At 35.0% G+C, this 17,877-nt stretch overlaps 1 protein-coding gene across 1 annotated transcript in view; it reads left to right on the top strand.

Moving 5' to 3' along the window:
- Positions 1 to 17,560, top strand: part of LOC145983669 (b(0,+)-type amino acid transporter 1-like) — a 37,993-nt gene extending 20,433 nt beyond the window's left edge. Inside the window, exons 10-13 of the mRNA XM_083116728.1 lie at positions 2,757 to 2,853; positions 9,313 to 9,462; positions 15,870 to 16,038; positions 17,441 to 17,560. Of these exons, the coding sequence (XP_082972854.1) occupies positions 2,757 to 2,853; positions 9,313 to 9,462; positions 15,870 to 16,038; positions 17,441 to 17,505 (481 nt within the window). The 3' untranslated portion in view covers positions 17,506 to 17,560. The remainder of the gene's footprint in view (positions 1 to 2,756; positions 2,854 to 9,312; positions 9,463 to 15,869; positions 16,039 to 17,440) is intronic.
- The last annotated feature ends 317 nt before the right edge of the window (positions 17,561 to 17,877 follow it).

Raw genomic sequence — 17,877 nt, 5'->3', positions numbered from 1 at the left:
TGTGATATGAACAGTATGGAGTGTTGGTGATAGAATTATATATTACATAATATAGTTTACATACTCAGTAAGTGGGAAATAAGTATCCCTGGTTGGGATGGCATTCGTAACCAGATAGTGGAATAATTCAGAGCTGGGGGAGGAGGGGTTTTCCCTACAGATTGCACCCTGAACCTATCTTCTCTTGCAATCTGAATCAAACCATAATTTGAACTTCCCTCAATAAGTGTTACTGTCACGCCACAAGAGTAACACATTAAATTGTTAATTCTCAATGTAAAGTTTCATTATGAATTTCCTAATTTTGGGGGTAGTCTCTTTTTCCTGAATTATTTTATGCACATGTCGCATGTGTTTGGGGGCCTAATGTCTGGTTCAGGGGAGACGGGGGACTTAGCCCAACCATGTTAGGTATAATGATTTATATCACCTAACATTCCAGTTTCTCACTATCTCGTGTGTGTGTGTGTGTGTGTATTTATGTGTGCATGTGGGTGCGTGTGTTTCACATAATTGAATTAGGTTATATTATGAAGCTTTTCTGCCACTTTTGGCTAATCACGTTGATGAGACTAAGTAATGATATGATATATTTGATGAAGGGTCACTCACAATGAACACCCATGACAATGCAGGATTTGAACTTGGAACCGCAGGTGCTGTGCATGCTGTGTTAAGCACTGTCACAGAGCTTGTCTCCACACGCACACATACCTGCTAGAGGGGATGCAATGAATACCTCAACCATATAAAATTGGAAAAGTGTTCAAACCACACTTCTGCTTTAAGTTTCACTTAAATATATATATATATAAAAACTTTGTACAAAACATTTTTTTTAAAAAAATGTGTCATCATAATTTTAATAGTTGCCGAAAATTACTGATTAAAATTTGTATCTTGACAGAAAAAGTTCATGGTCACTTTATGATCAAACAACTGATTGTGACTGTTCTTACAGTTTGAAGTGAGATTTGACACCCCCACCAGAAATCTAGTCTGGTGTCTGTTGAATATAAGACTATAGCGATAGAAATTTCAATATATCTGAAGCCCATTACTGTGTACATAATTTCATAATTCATTTTTGTTTGGGAACTTATCACGTGAATGAATTCAAAATTGATACTTCAATGTTGTAGTCATGATTTTTTTTGCTAATGCTTTTACAAATGTATTATTTGCTGAAAAAATAACATTGCTACCAACTTCAGAATAAATCCTGGAACCTTAAAATATTTTCAACAAAAAAATACCACCTCTTATGATGGTACATAGGAGAGTGCACATGTCACTAGTTACTTTCAAACACTGACATGGAGAGCGCACAACACAAATCCCACATAGGATTATAGTGGCTGAGAGTTCAGCTACTAGAGCCTTGTAAGTCAGCAAAGGACAGTCCAGGGTACTACGTGGAAGGGAGGTTGACACTTGAGGGCTTCCTGATAAAGTCTCTAACATGATAAACCGGGTGTTATGTCATATAGAAAATTCGAAGATGTACACTGTTCAACCTATTGTGATTTAAGAAATTGTAGAATACCACAATTTTTTTTAATTTCTCATATTTCGGTATTTTTCAACTTGAAATGTACAAGATAATATGTTCATTGATGGGGAAAGGATAAATAAATGAAATTTGTAAATGTGTTTATTCAAATAGAATATTTCTATCTAAAAATGTCATGATGAATATATAATGGTAAAACATGTAACATTGCACAGAACATAAAACAAATGCAATTTTTGAGGTTTATGATGAAATTGCAAAAAGTGTTGTAAATAGCTTCAGTAAACATCTAATTTAACATAAAATCAATAATATAATAACTTACATATTAATTATTCCATATTATGGAAAATGCTGCTCAAATCTGTTTATTACAACTTCAAAAATGGAGTGATTTTTCAGTCACTTTGCTGTATACTGTGCCATTGAGGACCAATTCCTACAAAACTGAAAAAACCTGCAATTTGTCAGAATTGAACACACCTGCTGCAAAATTACCTTCTTTCTACATGACAATGTTCGTTCCCATATGGCTGCTTTGCAGTGGTATCAATTTTGTTCCAAAACTGGTGGGGGAAGGTGGCGAAACAAAAGGGCAAGGACAGTTCACTTTTCCTTGGTAGATAAGATTTAGCATGGTGCAGGGGCAAAAGTGACAAAAAGTGGAGTGCACCTTGCAGCTGCCGCAGTTTTTCCCATAAATGCAGCCACTGCTGCTATACTAAGCACTTTTGTGCTGAAATGGGATCGGGAGATCCTTGATAACCAGTTTTATTCACATGACTTGTTTTGGAAGCTTTGGTACAGACAAAAAATGTCAGTCCACGTACTATAGAATGGTCCATGCATTCTAACTGTGAAATATTACATTGCTGATGGTGACTGATGCCTGTGCCTGTGGAGGGCCTTCACTAGTTGATTTTTGTTGCATACTGATCAATAATTATGACATGATCTTGTATATCACTAACATTCGAACCTGTGTGACATGGATGCAGGCTCAATACAATTAAGACCCCTTCACCAAAACCTTGAATAAAGAGTTGCAAAATTACTGGTCTCATAACAAGTGTACTTGAACCATTATCCACAAACAGCTCCACATCACTGTTCATGTAATGGATGCAATTGGCAACTAAATTCATCATATGTGCATGTGCCATTACCCAGCTATTTCATTATTATTCAACTATGGTAAAGTCTTAATTTGACTTAATAAACTAACATGGAAATATTATTGCAGGTTATGTTTTGTAGCTGCCAGGGAAGGACACATGATTGAGGTTTTCTCTTACGTTCACGTGAGGCGGTTAACACCTGCTCCAGCTGTTATACTGCAGGTAAATATTCATTTGGATTTATGAAAAAGAAATTAAAGAAAATATATATTTTAAGTAAATTGAAATTTACATTGATACCAATAAGAACTGATATTGATAATTAACAGTGTGACAAGCACTTCATGATTAACAAAATAATTAACTCAGCTTTGTAATTAATGAATGCGAGTATTCTCGCATTACAAATTGATCCAGAGGTAGTCTCCCAAAAATTGTAATCAAGAAGAATGTAAGCTGTGATCACTGTGTGTCCTCTTCACATCCAGAAAGACTTTTGTATGTTTCTTGGTATAATCAGCACCCCCCTCACTTCCCAAATGATGTGTAAATAATTTGTGTTAGTAGTCTTGTACTGCAACAACTAAACATGGTGTTTTCTCTTGTTCTGTTTCTTTGAGTGACAGTGGTGGGGGATCCGGTGCAAGACCCAAGTAGCGAGGAAAATTATATATTTGTGGCACTCAATCCGGAGAACTGACAGCCCATAAAGTGTACATTAATCTGTTCCAAACCTAATTTTTAATTTTAGAAATGTAACACATGACTCAAATTCTTTGTACACATTTAAATGTTTGATGCCTTCTCTAATGCCAACCAGTCTGTTCATCATCAGGGATTCTAATGATTGCGTGAAGTGTATTAAAGAATGTGACACCCATTCCTTTACATCGTATCCTCTAAAATTCCTGGTGAGGAGGTTGGAAATGATGGATGGAAGTGAAAATCTAATTGCTAGTGTTGCATGAATTTTAACTTGTTACCACTCCTACAGAAATTGTATAGAAAACATATTGGGTACTAGCTCATTGTGTATCAGGTTGGCCTGGGTGGGTCCAGCCCAGTTTTCAAACATATTTTTATTCCTTTTTAGACAAGTCCACCTCGATAAGCGCAACAAAGAAACAGTCAAAAAGTGTTTTCTTTTTTCAGAAAATGTTGTAAATTATTGCTTTAAATACTTGTGAAGTTCTAGGATTGTCAATTTTTTTTTAGAAAACTTAGGGTTACCTGATTGCAGTAAGGGGAATGTAGGACATGCTGTCATTTGACATTTGTCATTTGACATTAAGTCAAAATGTGGGACACAAAACATTCTCATTAAATAATACATATTTCTATAGAACACGTTAGAAAGTAGTTGAAAAATTCCACTTTCTAGTTTTAAAAAATGTATTCTTAATGAATTTTTAAATGCAAAATTTCAAAACTTGCAATCGTACTAATCAATGCACCTCTTACTACATGATTTAAGTGGTCTCAGAGGAGACAATTTTTATCAAAATTTCAGGTTTAGTCAAACTATATTTATGTTAGAGTAGACAGTCAAACTCTGTGAAATTATAGGGACCAGTACCAAACATTTTACAGACTTTATCAAAAAATAATTTTTCTCCTGAGTCTGTTGTACTGATAGTAATGAAAGTACTCTCTCAACATTTGAATTATGACCTGTAATAGCAAACAAATATTCTACAATTACAGTAATTTAAAATGGTTCCAGAAGTTTCATCTTGGGTAGATTTTAGTTCAATAACAGGGTGTCTACCAAAATAGTACATCCAAAAGTTTTGACTTTTTTTAGACCTTATTTTCCGTTTTTCTTAACGTTTATTTATTCGACCCCTTCTTAGGAAAAGTTGAAAATTAGTAATTAAGAAAATAAATATTTATTTAATAAACCCCTACCAAAGGGCCAGTTAAGATGAAAACTGAAGCTGAATTTAAGAAGAGAATTAGATTTTCTTTCTCGTATTAATGCATCCTCAACTGTGTTTGGCAGACAAGTGAGGCTGTGGCATCTGGACTCACAGCCAGTATAATCTTATGTGAGGCTTGTGTTGGTTGTCCCTATATGTTTGTGACTGTCCCTTCATCCATCTTATCTTACCAACATTCATCCTCATCTTCGCGTTTAGCCAAAGAGACAGAAAAAAGTGAAGTAAAATAAACTAAATCAACCAATCAATAGCAAAAATTCTTGACCACAAGAATGATTTATTGCCTTTTTATTGACTTCTTGACCTACTTGTTGATTTCTTTACTTTTTCTTGACTTTCATGACTTTCTTGACTGACAGACACCCTTAATAACTTTGTTCTCTATACCTCTGCTTTACAATCAAATTTTATTGAATATTGTTCCATCAGTATAAACACTAAGGCAAGAAATTCTGTTCAGGCATTGAACAGCGACATTATCAGAAAGTGGTCCCAAAACTCTTTTTCATTAATTGCTTCCATTTTCCCCATTTGTTTAATAGCAGGACAAACTTTTCTTTCTTTTTGTGAAATGACTGAATCAAAATAAATTTCACTATTGAGTTTGAAAGCACAGTCCATAGACTTGTAACTTGCATGATTTTTTCTATTATGTATTTTCCTAATTAATATTATGTGACGTTCAAAATGTAGGACGTTTACGATTTTTTTTAAAATTCCTCCCAGACGCCGGACATAAGACTAAAATGTAGGACCTGTCCAGGAAAAACCGGACTTGTGGTAACCCTAGGAAAACTTGAAAAGAATAGGCTTAGCAGAGCTTATAATACTAAAAGTGATGAATCTAGTGCAAGTCACAGTGGTTTTTTTCAGGGTATTTTACTCAAATCACGCTAAATGAACTATTACCAGAAAAAAAGTAATAATTATATATCCAAGAAACAGAAGAGAAAATGTATCAGTATTTTTTAGATAAAGTATTTCATTGATTGATGCAGCATAGTTGAACAAAGCTTCTAACTTTGAAATGTGGTAGCAGTTTGGTCATCAGTCACTTCCTTATGTGTGGGGAAACCACTTGGTGAAACATTATGACAAGTGCTTGTGTAACTTTGGAGATTATTTGAAATAAACCTTGTTGGTTTCATTCAGTGGCCCCTGTTTCGTTTTCATTCCATCCACCCTCATAGAATAAATGTTTGCATGTTTAAAGCATTACAAGGGAGAATTCAGTATACTTTATTGAAATGTAGATAATTGTGGCATAATTAGATCAGGACACTCTTTAAATTATTTTTTAAATTTCTCATCATAATGGGATGCTGGATATATCTTATTTATGTCTGGTTAGGAGCTCTATGCCCATGTAAGTCATGCATCTTCATAATCTACCACAATTTCAGTTTTTCCTTCTTTTTTTTATGGATGTGGAGTTCCTAAGTAAATACAGTATACATGTGAACTTTCATATTTTGATCATTTTTGACATTTTCAAACCTTTGTATAGTTTTCAGCTTTGTGCACAAACTTACAGGACCATTATGTACTAGCAATATAATTTGACAATAAAATTATCAACATAATGGCGCATGATTTAGGAGGAGCATGAGTTGGGGTGTATGGGCAGAGAGGCATAAGTCATCTGTTTACCGGCCATGATAACTGCTGTGAATTTAGAATCATTTAGGTAAAGTTATTTCTGCAGCTAGATAACTTACGTGCAATATGTTTCAAGATGGTGGATGAAAAATTCATGGTTCCCCATGTTGCCCTATGCAATTCTCTACATTGTTTTTTTTTTTTTCAAAACTGTCTATATTACATTTTAGGAGAAAAAGTTTTTTTAGAATTTTAAGGCATCACTTAACCCTAGAAAGCTAACGTATCGTAAAACCTACGATCCAAGATGACCATATTTCACCCAACACCCCCTAGCAGGTGGGTAATGGATTCGTCCGCTCAGTTCCGCTCACCACATTGTCATTTGTGTCAGTTTATGGCACACTTAGTTGTCAACCAGCCGCCGGTATAGTTGTTTTCAGAACGCGCTTGTACGTTTTACGGCACGTTAGCTTCTCCTCATTGATTTTTGCTGTAAACTTTTTTGCGAACTTTAAATTTTTCTCATTATTGTGTATAGTTTGTGAAGTTTTTAGTGAGGGTTATGTTTTGATTAAATTAAAGTTCAAATTATTTATGAGCACCAAAAATGAATTCACAAAACCAGCCATGCACTGTGGAATTTGTCCATCGGCAAAGAGGAGGATGACATCATTGTACTGCTGCCGCTGCAACAAGCCGATCTATTAGAAGCATCGGGGAAATGCTGGGTGCACTGCACTGATTAACATTAAAACAGTTTTTTGTAGCCAAAATTTTTGTGAAGGTGTATTCTAACAAGTCATTTTCTTTAAAATTCAATTTTTTTAAAACCTATTGGTTATCATAATTTTTTAACCCCCTCATAAATTCTACGATACGTTAGCTTTAACGAAACTTTTCATACACGTTAGCTTTCTAGGGTTAGGCTATATTATATATTGACAATAAATGTTTTGAAATATTGTGCATGTTCGGCAACCATTTTGGACCAATTTGGGGGTCACTAATGTTTTGACCATGGAAATTGCCATATTCATAGCAGCCAGATATTTTGGAGAATGGATAAGGTATTCCATTTGGACGAAATTAGCCTGACAATGGCAGACTTATAATTTTGCATGCTTAATACATGGAGGAAGTATTCTATAAAATCCAGAAAAATAATGAGAAAAAACAAATGTAACAAAATTGTAAACAAACTGTATTGAAGCAGACTTAAACCTTGAGTTTGTACAGTATTTTTGGATATTTAATGACCTATGGCAGCTTATAAGGAAATGAAATAAATGAGATAAAAAATGTGTTTGTAGCTGTAGCATAATTCATTCCAACATGGGCACAACACTGCATTCACAAAACAATTTGTTTCATAAAATGAAGTTCAGAATGGAATATTCACTAAAAATATGCTCCATTTTGAAAAGCATATACTTTAAGAAGCTCAAATTTGAGTATCATTGCAATGTGAAGAAGGTAACAAACCTGATTGAAAAATAAAAAAGTTTTTCTGTAAAAAAGTTAGTTATTGCATTTTTCTGTGAAGATAGGTATCGGCACTAGTCAAGTTGATTTGTTACGTTACTGTGTTATTTGGTAATGTGTTTAGTCAAATTAGTGTTATGTTCATAAACGATGATGCATTCAAGTACAACACCCATACACACACACATGTATTTCTCTTGTTAAAATAAAATGTTATTAGTCCTCACCTGTAATAAGGTGCTAGTATGGAGTACAATTGTGTTCTGCCAAAAAAAGCAATATTTTGTACTCCCCCCATAGTCTGATTGTTGGATACACCAAAGTATGTGCCTCCTCAGGAAATACAACTCCGGAAACTGATCAGAGAGCAACAGCATTAACACCTTCCAGGAAGAGTAAAATCAAACTCTTGGAAACATATTTTAAAAATGTTGAAACTGAATACAAATACGAGCAGGCATCAACATGTAACGCGATGGAAAAATTTATTGTCAGTCCCAGTTCATAATACAACAACCTACGGAAGATCGTACACTCTATCTGCCACCAAAGAATGTGATTCCCTTCCAACCTCTAACATCCATCCAGTGTCATAAGCAGTTTATAAATAACCTAAAAAATCATCTACTAGCAAGGCAGCTAAGCACATAATCATGAGCAACTTTTCTGTTATAAATATATAGGTATGTATGCATTGTAATAATTGGCAACTCTGTTCATGTAACTTGTTTTAAATATTAGCCTTGTAAATTTCATAATTTTTGTTTTGTCTTTTCAATTTATTATTATTATTATTATTATTATTATTAATGCTATTGCTGTCTCATTCATAGTTCCAGCTGACTTTACACATGTATATGTACCAAAGATGAAAGCAACGAACATTAGATATCTATGTCCATTAGTTTATACATATAATCCTTTTTTATTTCTTATTTTTATTCAATTTGTTTTTTTGTATTCAATGTTCATCCATCATAATTGTAATCAGGATATGTTCATATATTCCATTTGTACTTTACTTTTACTTTAATTGTTATTAATCACCCAGACAAGGGTTTGTTGTAAGAGAGGCCCTCGAGGACGAAACACGCCTGCTCTAATAAATGCAATTTTATATTATTATTATTATTATTATTAGCAGCAGCAAGTACCAGTTCTATGCATGTTTTAGGGAATGAAAAGACAGTATGCTGCTTCAAAGTGCAACATATTTAATCTGTTAGGTGAAGAAAAGGACACAGTTGTGGGGGGCAGATAAAGTAGAGTGTTCAGCAATGCTAGAAAAAATACTTTCAGCAATAGCAGTAGACATGTTGCTGTAATGAAATACTTCTGGGGGAATGCACCATTAGCTTTGGTTGGGGGGGGGGGGGGGTTAGATCCATTGAATATTTTTAACAACTTTTACAATAATGTTCAAGTATTGTTACTGGTATCAGCAGAAATTGATAAGTGGTATCATCTTCATCATATACAAAAATGAGTGAGTAATTGCTTCACATTTATGAAAGCAAATTTGTAGGTTAAATGTAAGCATGATGAGGCACATGGTGTAGCCAACAGAAAAAAATAGCATGTTGTTATTTTTTGTAGAAATTTGTTGGCAATTATTTTTGAACTTTTGTGGTGATAAAAATCTAATTTTTATTTTCAGGGATTCCTATCACTCATTCTGATATTATCAGGAAACATAGCCATGCTAATTGACTTTGCCAGTTTCCTCATATGGATCTTCTATGGAATGGCCATGGTATCCTTGATTATTATGAGAAGGACAAAGAAAGATGTTGAGAGACCATACAAAGTAAGTTCTGTGCATACACAACTCACTATCAGAAAGATAATAAGCCCTATTTCACTGCTACTATTGCAGAATGGTATTACAATTTCACTCTTCAGTTCATACAAAAGAATAAAGTGATTATATTTAACGGGAAGTTATTATTTCTTGTGACAATGAAGATAATTGTTTTTTTTTTAATTTTCAAAAACTTAACTTTCAAAGGCAGTTTTATTTTTAAATCTTTTGGGTTCCTTTGGAAAAGAGATTATTTTTTAGAACTAAATTGAAAACTACATAACATTTATATCTCTGCATATTTCTATGAGGAAAGTCAGTAAGTGGGTTAGGAATGACTATAACCACAAATTTGAACATCTCGAAGAGAATGGACATTTCCACTTTGACATGAAAAACGTTTTAAATCCATTATGGATAATGACACAAAAATGAGATGTGCAAACTATCTTGGTGACATTTGTTTTGGTTCTCGAGAAACATCCTTTCGAACACAGCGGAAATTCACCTCCTGCATTACTGATTTGAAAATGTCCTCTAATTGGCCTGACGTCATCATTTAGAAATGCGTGCAGACAGGGCCTCTGCTCATCCTGTAAACTTGGCATGGGCCATGAAAGCGACAGCAAAAAGTCATTAGTTGCTGTGTAAAACAAGTATCTTATAACTTCGAGTGCAAAACTGGGTGCCCCATTTCTTGGAGATGAATTATGCCCCAACAGTATAGCAGTATTTACTATAATTCAGCGACTAAGTAGAGGGTTTTCCCATTAGGCTGACAAAGCAAAACTGGTAAAAGTCAATGGTTGAACATGTGGACAGCCTTGTTCATTGCCAATACATAGATGGGCTCTGACTGGCAAGAACTTATTGTTACAAGAATGCCTTTTCTGGGAATACAATTATTTTCGTCACAATATTTTCTTCGCAAAATTTTAAATTAACAATACATTTAGAACTCTCAGGTTTACATGCCAATTTCTGCAATATCAGAGGAGATACAGTATAAAAAGGTACGTGGAGTTTTTAAATTTCATGCAGTAAAGGACAGTTTTCTTCAGTTAATATATACAGGGTGTTCCAAAATGAATATCGGGGTTTTAATTAAGTGTATTCTATTACATATACAATACAGAAATGAAACATACCTTAAAAGGAAGGGTAACTCAAATAGATTTTTGTCACAAGTTACAAGTGTTCAATGTGGGATCCCCTTGTGACACGGCACACATCTAATCTGTAGGCAATTTCTTCCCACACTGAAGCTAGCATGTCTTGTGTAACAGACTCCACAGCTGATTCAATCCTGCATCGCAATTCAGGGAGGTCGGCAGATAGCGGTGGCATGTATACACTATCATTTACATACCCACACAAAATGAAATAGCAAGGGGTGAGGTCGGGAGATCTTGGGGGTCATTGCAGAAGAGCCACATCATCCTCACAATGACGACCGATCCACCGTTGGGAAAAAACAGCATTCAACCAATTCCGTACTTCACAATGAAAGTGAGGGGGCGATCTTGGTGCCAGATGATGTTCTTTTTTTGCTCAAGATCTAGTTGAGGGTAAAACATTGCTGGAGCATGTCCAAATATGTAGTTCCCATTGATAGTGTTTTCCACAAAGATTAAAGGTCCATACACTTAGCACAAAAGACATTCACTTTTGGTAAATCCCTCATGTGCTGCACTGTTTGGTGTGGATTTTCAGACCCCCAAATACGCACATTATGCATATTCACTCATCCACTAAGATGAAATGAGGCTTCATCACTAAAGATCACACGTGTAAGGAAATCATCTTCCATGTCCAGCATATTTTCGCAGAAGTTGGCACGGGTCACATTATCTTCAGGCTTTAGGGCCTGTAACAGATCACCACCAACCAGCCCACAATACGAGATGAAATTTTCGTCTGTCATGTTTCCTTTTATGGGATGAGATGGAAAATGTCTCGTCTCGCATGTAACACTAACATTAACAATATAAACATCCCCTAGTTATCCCCAAAGCCTTGAGCAAACATCCCCCAATGTCGAGAGTCAAACCTGGAACATGTGACTTCCTCAGATAGAACATGAATTGTGTGTACAATTATTACACCAGTTCATTCATGGTAATTCTGAATCTGCGGATTGGTTTGAATATATAAATAATATATAAATATGTAAATATATAAATAGGATAATATCCAGTTTTCAAGGGCTCGCAGTGTCGAAATGAGGAATCAAACAAAGAAATTCATTAAGAAAAGTTTTGTGTCTTTATAATCTCTATGCACTGTGAAAGAGTGGCAGCTCATGGTCTGGGTCTATGGGTGTGAACCTTGGTCTCTCATCCAGAAGAAGTGTTGTTATTCCCACACTCAATTATTCCTGGCCGTTTCTACTAATCGCATTTGCAATCCAAGTTATGACGCACCTTTCCCTGATAATGAGACTATAGCAGAGTTATATTTCATGAAAATTTTATAAAAATTAGGTTTTTTACAAAATCGAAATACCCTAGTAATTTTTTTAATCGATGACGAGAGAAGATGTGTTTTTTGGTCTCTTTCGTGACCTGTATAAAATTCAGCATTCGACGACCTGACAAAATCACTTGCAACGCTATACCGATAAACTGCTATGGTTTGTAATATTGCCAGAATTTTGTATAATTGCCGTGTTTTAATACTGTATATTATCTTTCTTCATTGTAAATATGTCCTATCAGAAACCCAAGTTTGATGCCACATAAACATTTCATCATACACTTAAGTTAATTACCATTTTTAATGTACTTATTCACTTTAGTCATTGTAATGAGGATCCTCGAAACCCTAATGAAGTGCAACTAGTTCTTGCCAACACCTTTACAAAAATTATCTCAAATCAGTGACATAATAGTACAAGTTACAGATTATCATATGCACTGAATAAAGAATTGGATTGACTGTTCTGTGACAAAAACACGAGATTAAACTCTGATTATTTGAAATTTTTGTTGAACTTCCAAATACAAGTCAGAGCATCTAAATGCACCAATTCCTACAACATTGTGAATGTTTTTAATTCAAACTGCTGACATTTTATAAAACTATTTTTCAGCACCTGTATCAACCAGGCACAGTTCTACCCTTAGGTCACATGGCCACTGTCCCTCCACCAATTATGTATTAAAAAATAACAATTTACACTTGTTTGCAACGCTTGTATTTTATTATCTTTGCCGCATGGAGTGTTCATCGGAGCGAAGATGGCTACAATGGGTTGGACGAAACTTAGCAACATAGCAAGGGTCACATTCTGGCTGTGGATTTCCTGCCTCGCTGCTTTAACATCATCCCTAAGTTCTGAGCTGCGGGAGAGGTAGGGAGGGATATGGGTGTTTTCATTGCAAATGGTCACAATATTACTGAGACCCAACACTTGTTGGTGCTGTTTTTCGGTTCCCCGCTAGATGGTGGCTGGGTTCATTTACCATATCTTACCCAAAAAAAATGGATGGGAGGAAACTTTAGAAGAAGGAAGTAGAACCGTGGGAAGTCTGTTGTCGAGGTCCGATGTGTTTTGAAAAGTTCGTGTAAATTGTTGTGATGTAGTGAGTTCTTTACTGAAGTGTTACCGTGAGTGTGAAAATAAAGAGAATGAATCAGGTGATATACTTATAAAGTAAAATTTTAAATCACCAAGACCGATTGTTGGACAGAGAATTAGGCACTACAAGACCAGATCTTTGCCTAAATCAAGTGTTCAAAGATAAAAACAGAACACAACAGAAAATTTAATAAAAGTATGTATGAAAAGTGGGTATGGATGTGGGGATGTCCTCCAGCTAATTTCCTTTCTTGTTTTCCATGCATTTTATTCAAAGAAGAAGACATTTGAACTAAAAGTTGGATAATAATTGAATTGTTGTTTTAAGTCCACATTATGCACAGTAAGGGTAATCGGGACAGTTTAAAGTGGGATCCGAACCACTATGTGCATCCACCGGGTGTCGAATCCGGGACCCCTTGATTACAAGGCAACGATGACTTTCACATTGATATGACATTCTTGGGGAAAACAGATATCAAAGTGGAACTTGATGATCGTTGTAGAGTTTTAAGATATAATCAGCTTGTGTACAAAAAAATATACATTTTGTCACGTACTTTCGATGTGATTAAATTTTATGAGGAATTTGAAAGGGCTTTGCGTGGTCATGACAAAACAGAGGACTCATTAATTGCACCGTGACCCTCGATTATGTTTTGAAACACCATTTAGAAAGTGGTTCAAGTGTCTAAAGATACATGAAAGATAATTCAAAATGAACTTTTAGCTATGATTTTGTCTGTTTGCAGGAAGCATATTTTATCATATTTAGCCCATATTTTGATTGTGCCTTACCTCTGGCAAACCCCACGAACCGCCACTGGTATCAACGTATTCCACTCATCGCATCTGGCTTTGCATAGTTGAATAAACTCGTCACTACAAACCATGCCCTTTCTTTCCCATCCTCCCATCATTCAGATTTCAATGCTTTGCTCAGAACCGCATGAGGCACAGCATGAGGTGAGAAAGATCAAAATTTTCCTTGCTGAGGACAAAGTCCCTTAATTTTCAATGATGCATGTGTAAGGAGTGGAAAGATTGCAACACTACATGACGAAGAGGGGACAGCGCATGTCCGTAGTTGCTATGTCATATTTATTTGTGCGAAGCGAGTCCAAAAGCCCTTGATCCAAGCTATAAGAGCCTTTCTGTTTCCTCTACCCACCGTCAAAAACAGCGCCATTTCGATGTGCAGCTGTGTGCATCCCCATTCGACACGGGTTACTCAATCAGATAGAAAAGCTGACAAAAGGAAGTAAATGAAAGGTAGTGCAGAATGGGAATATTTGCTGTTTTGAAGAAAGGGCTTTCAATATATAAATATAATAAAAATCAATTATATTACACATTTTTTTGGTTGTGCACGTGTGAGTGTGCGAATAGGCAGCAGCCACTACTGCTGTGAAAACCCTTCGTACGATAACCCTTTGTATACGTTGTTAATTTTATATTTTTCAAGACTTCAGACAAGAATGAGAATTGCCCTCCAAAACCGAAACGGAAGTTTATAAATCGAGACGAAACTGTCAGCGAGACATTTACAAATAAACACGAGACAGACATTTACAACTTTCAACAAGAATGAAACCAAGACTGCCATGTCTCATCTCGATAGGATTGGTAAGATTGTGAACCAACCAATTAATGTGTTCAGGGTCAAGAGATGAGGTGGCTTGTTTTCACAGTACAAAATGCAAAATGTATTTTACCATTTCAGTATGGGATATAATGTTATACACATTATTTCCTTGTAATAATTATATATAAACTAAGTATTGATTTGTACTTTGCATCTGATGTAATCTTCTCAGTGCAGTTTCTCTTATCTGCACAATAATATTTTATCATAATTTGTAAACAGAAATTAAACACACACTGAAATTGCTTTATGGAATATATAAATAAAGTGATGAATGTTAAAATTCATATTTGCACTACATAGGTTACGGTATATTTCGAAAAATATAATTTTAAAATATATTTTGAAAATTTGGTCAGTAACAAATTTTACAAGAAATATTTTTCACTTGACCTGAGAACATGCATGCAACAGAACCCTTACATCTATCTTGCACGTGAGCAGTAGGGATATTTAATAGAAGTATGATCATTACAATGCATAGCTTTCCCTTCCAGTAATGCTCTTTCTTCCATTATTTAAATCTGTACAGATTTGTAAACTGCTGCGCACGTTGGCTCTCTGTGGTTAAACCAGTAAACTGGATTCGAAGCAGATGAAAAACGAGCTCTCTCTAAGTAGTGACGTATTAACATGGCTTGTTTTCAGAGCAGCGCTAGGGCCTTCCTGATGGCGCAGTGGTAGCAGCGTCGTTGCCTTGCCACTTTGATACTTGGTGGAGGCACATAGTGGTTCGGATCCCACTTTAAACTGTAGGTCCAGTCCCGATTAGCCTTACTGAGCATAAAGTGGACTTAAAACACCAAATCAATCAATCAGAGCAGCGCTAACCTCGCAACTTTGGAAGTCTCGTTTTTGACTTAAACTGAACGCAGAGATATATGAGAACTTGCAAAAGCCATTTTTCCAGGCTGTAGCTTTTAAGATTGCTGTAAAAAAAATTGAGTGGAAATGTCCAATTATCTACCCAATTGTCTATCATATTTTTTGCAGGAAGTCGTTTTTCAAATAAAAACACAGTTTTTATACTCAGATGGGCGTGAGCAACTTATCTACAAATTGTGTTGTACTGCCATTTACTGACGCCTTTTAAAACATCTTACTGACATAAACAGCCCCATAACTGTGACTTTTCCTTGTGTGTGTGTGTGAATGTATGAATATGTCTTAAGTTTATCCTTATTCTAGGTTCCTATTGTAATTCCAATTTTTATCATGATGGTGGCAGTATTCCTGACACTTGTTCCTATTGTCACAGATCCAACAATAGAATATCTATTTGCGATTGCATTTATAGTTGCTGGAATTTTAGTCTACATACCTCTCGTATACTATGAGAAGAAGCCAAAATGGATGGGTAAGAATATTATTTTGCAGCAAATTAAATGCTATTTTAATAATAAAAAATAGTATTAGTAGATCAGCATTAATAATAATTATTATCAACTAAGTTGTGCAAATATTTTGTGTTTGTAATATGTGAGGTTACTTCTGAAAAAAAACACTTAGAACTTTAAGACTAAAGCGACAAGAAACATGAAACTGAACATATTGCATTAAGCATTTTGCTCCAGGACAAAAGATTGCATTTATTCTGAAGGTTGGTTGCAAGTGTTGTTTGTTGTTACATCAGTCTGAAACTTCCCTTGGGAGCTTAAACAATTCATCATGTTTATTATCTCTAGCAAGTCACTAACTAATTAGGTATTGAAATTCACAAGTATTGGGAAAGCATTCCATACACTTTATGTACCTCAGACCTTGCAGAACAATAATAAATTTCACTCACTCCATGTCTATAAGTATTAATATTATTGTATCATGAAGATTATTTGAGTGTCAAGAAAAACTTTAGTATCATATTTGTTCTGTATTTTAGCTACGTTGCATCCCTTTCTCAGCTGTGTTAATCATGACATGAGGGTGAATGATAACTTAATGAATCATCTACCATCATGCTATGGTTTGAAATTTTTGTAATTTTTCAATTCAAAGGCAAAATAGAAAATTTAGTCACTAGCACCAATTTATTCATGGTTTTGTGTGGTAAAAGTTAAGGAGCATCTCGCATCTTTTGTCAAATCCAGTTTTTGTGAGCTATCCAGTTGATAGCAATCAGCCTTGCACTTGGCTCCACCACCTTATCAAACTGATTAATTCTGCATTCTTCTACATGTTTGCCTCATATTTCCTCTAAACCCAAGATAAGATTCACCTTAGAGAAAGATTAAAATGGCTACCTCAACTTCTGACACCATCAAGACTAGTTCATCAATTGTGTGTGCATGAACTGGTGACCCCAGTATATACACACAACAGAAAGCAAGAGTGTCACTCAACTTTTACAGGAGAGCATTCCATGAGAGATGATCTCCAAGATGGGCCTGAGTACCAGATACATATAGAGGCTGACAGTTCCATCACCCATGATGCACACATGTGACCAAGAACACAAACCCAAATTGACTTAATTTTTCACTTCACAACATCAGGCATAATGTCAAAGGTACTAAAAAATATCATCGAATGCCTTAAACCCAGGTTTAATTTCTAATTAAGCCTCAAATTTTGAAATGATGTCTCAGAACATGGAATCAACTAGCTTATTATTTCTTTTTGAACAACCAGTATTTTAAAATCTAGTGAAGTAATGAAAAAGTTAATTTGATTCAATGAGGAAAGAGTTCTAACAAATGTGTTTAACAACAACATATTTATGTAAGCTATTTACCATCTACTTTCCATTGCATCACTTTCAGACAATTTCACGTACTTCATGCAAGTGCTGATGGAAGTAGTGCCTCCAGAGAATGGTACAGACTGAAACTAGGAACATCTCTTCAATCCGATAAGACTGACAAGCCCTTCTTCAAAACCAATGCTCACCATTATTAAGTTAAAATTACAATAAGGTAACTAGAATGTAAAAAAAAAATATTTGTGTTTTTATAATATATCTTTTAATGTACATTAATGTCCATGTGTTTAGCGCCCTTCTTTCTTTTAAGAAATTCTCTGTACAATATACAAGAAAGCAGGTGAACATATCTTTAAAACTAGTTTCCACAATTTTTACATCTTTGTAAGAAAATTACATAATAAATTTATTTACTGTTGTCATGTGTTATTTCCTCTAACATATAAGATGGAAGTGCAACGTGGATATGATCCTGAGAGCAACTAGCAAGGATGTTAA

This window comes from Lepisma saccharinum, chromosome 2 (genome assembly GCF_977018435.1).
Source record: "Lepisma saccharinum chromosome 2, izLepSacc3.1, whole genome shotgun sequence".
In the NCBI taxonomy this organism is placed as follows: domain Eukaryota; kingdom Metazoa; phylum Arthropoda; class Insecta; order Zygentoma; family Lepismatidae; genus Lepisma; species Lepisma saccharinum.
This window is presented reverse-complemented; position numbering and strand designations above follow the sequence as displayed.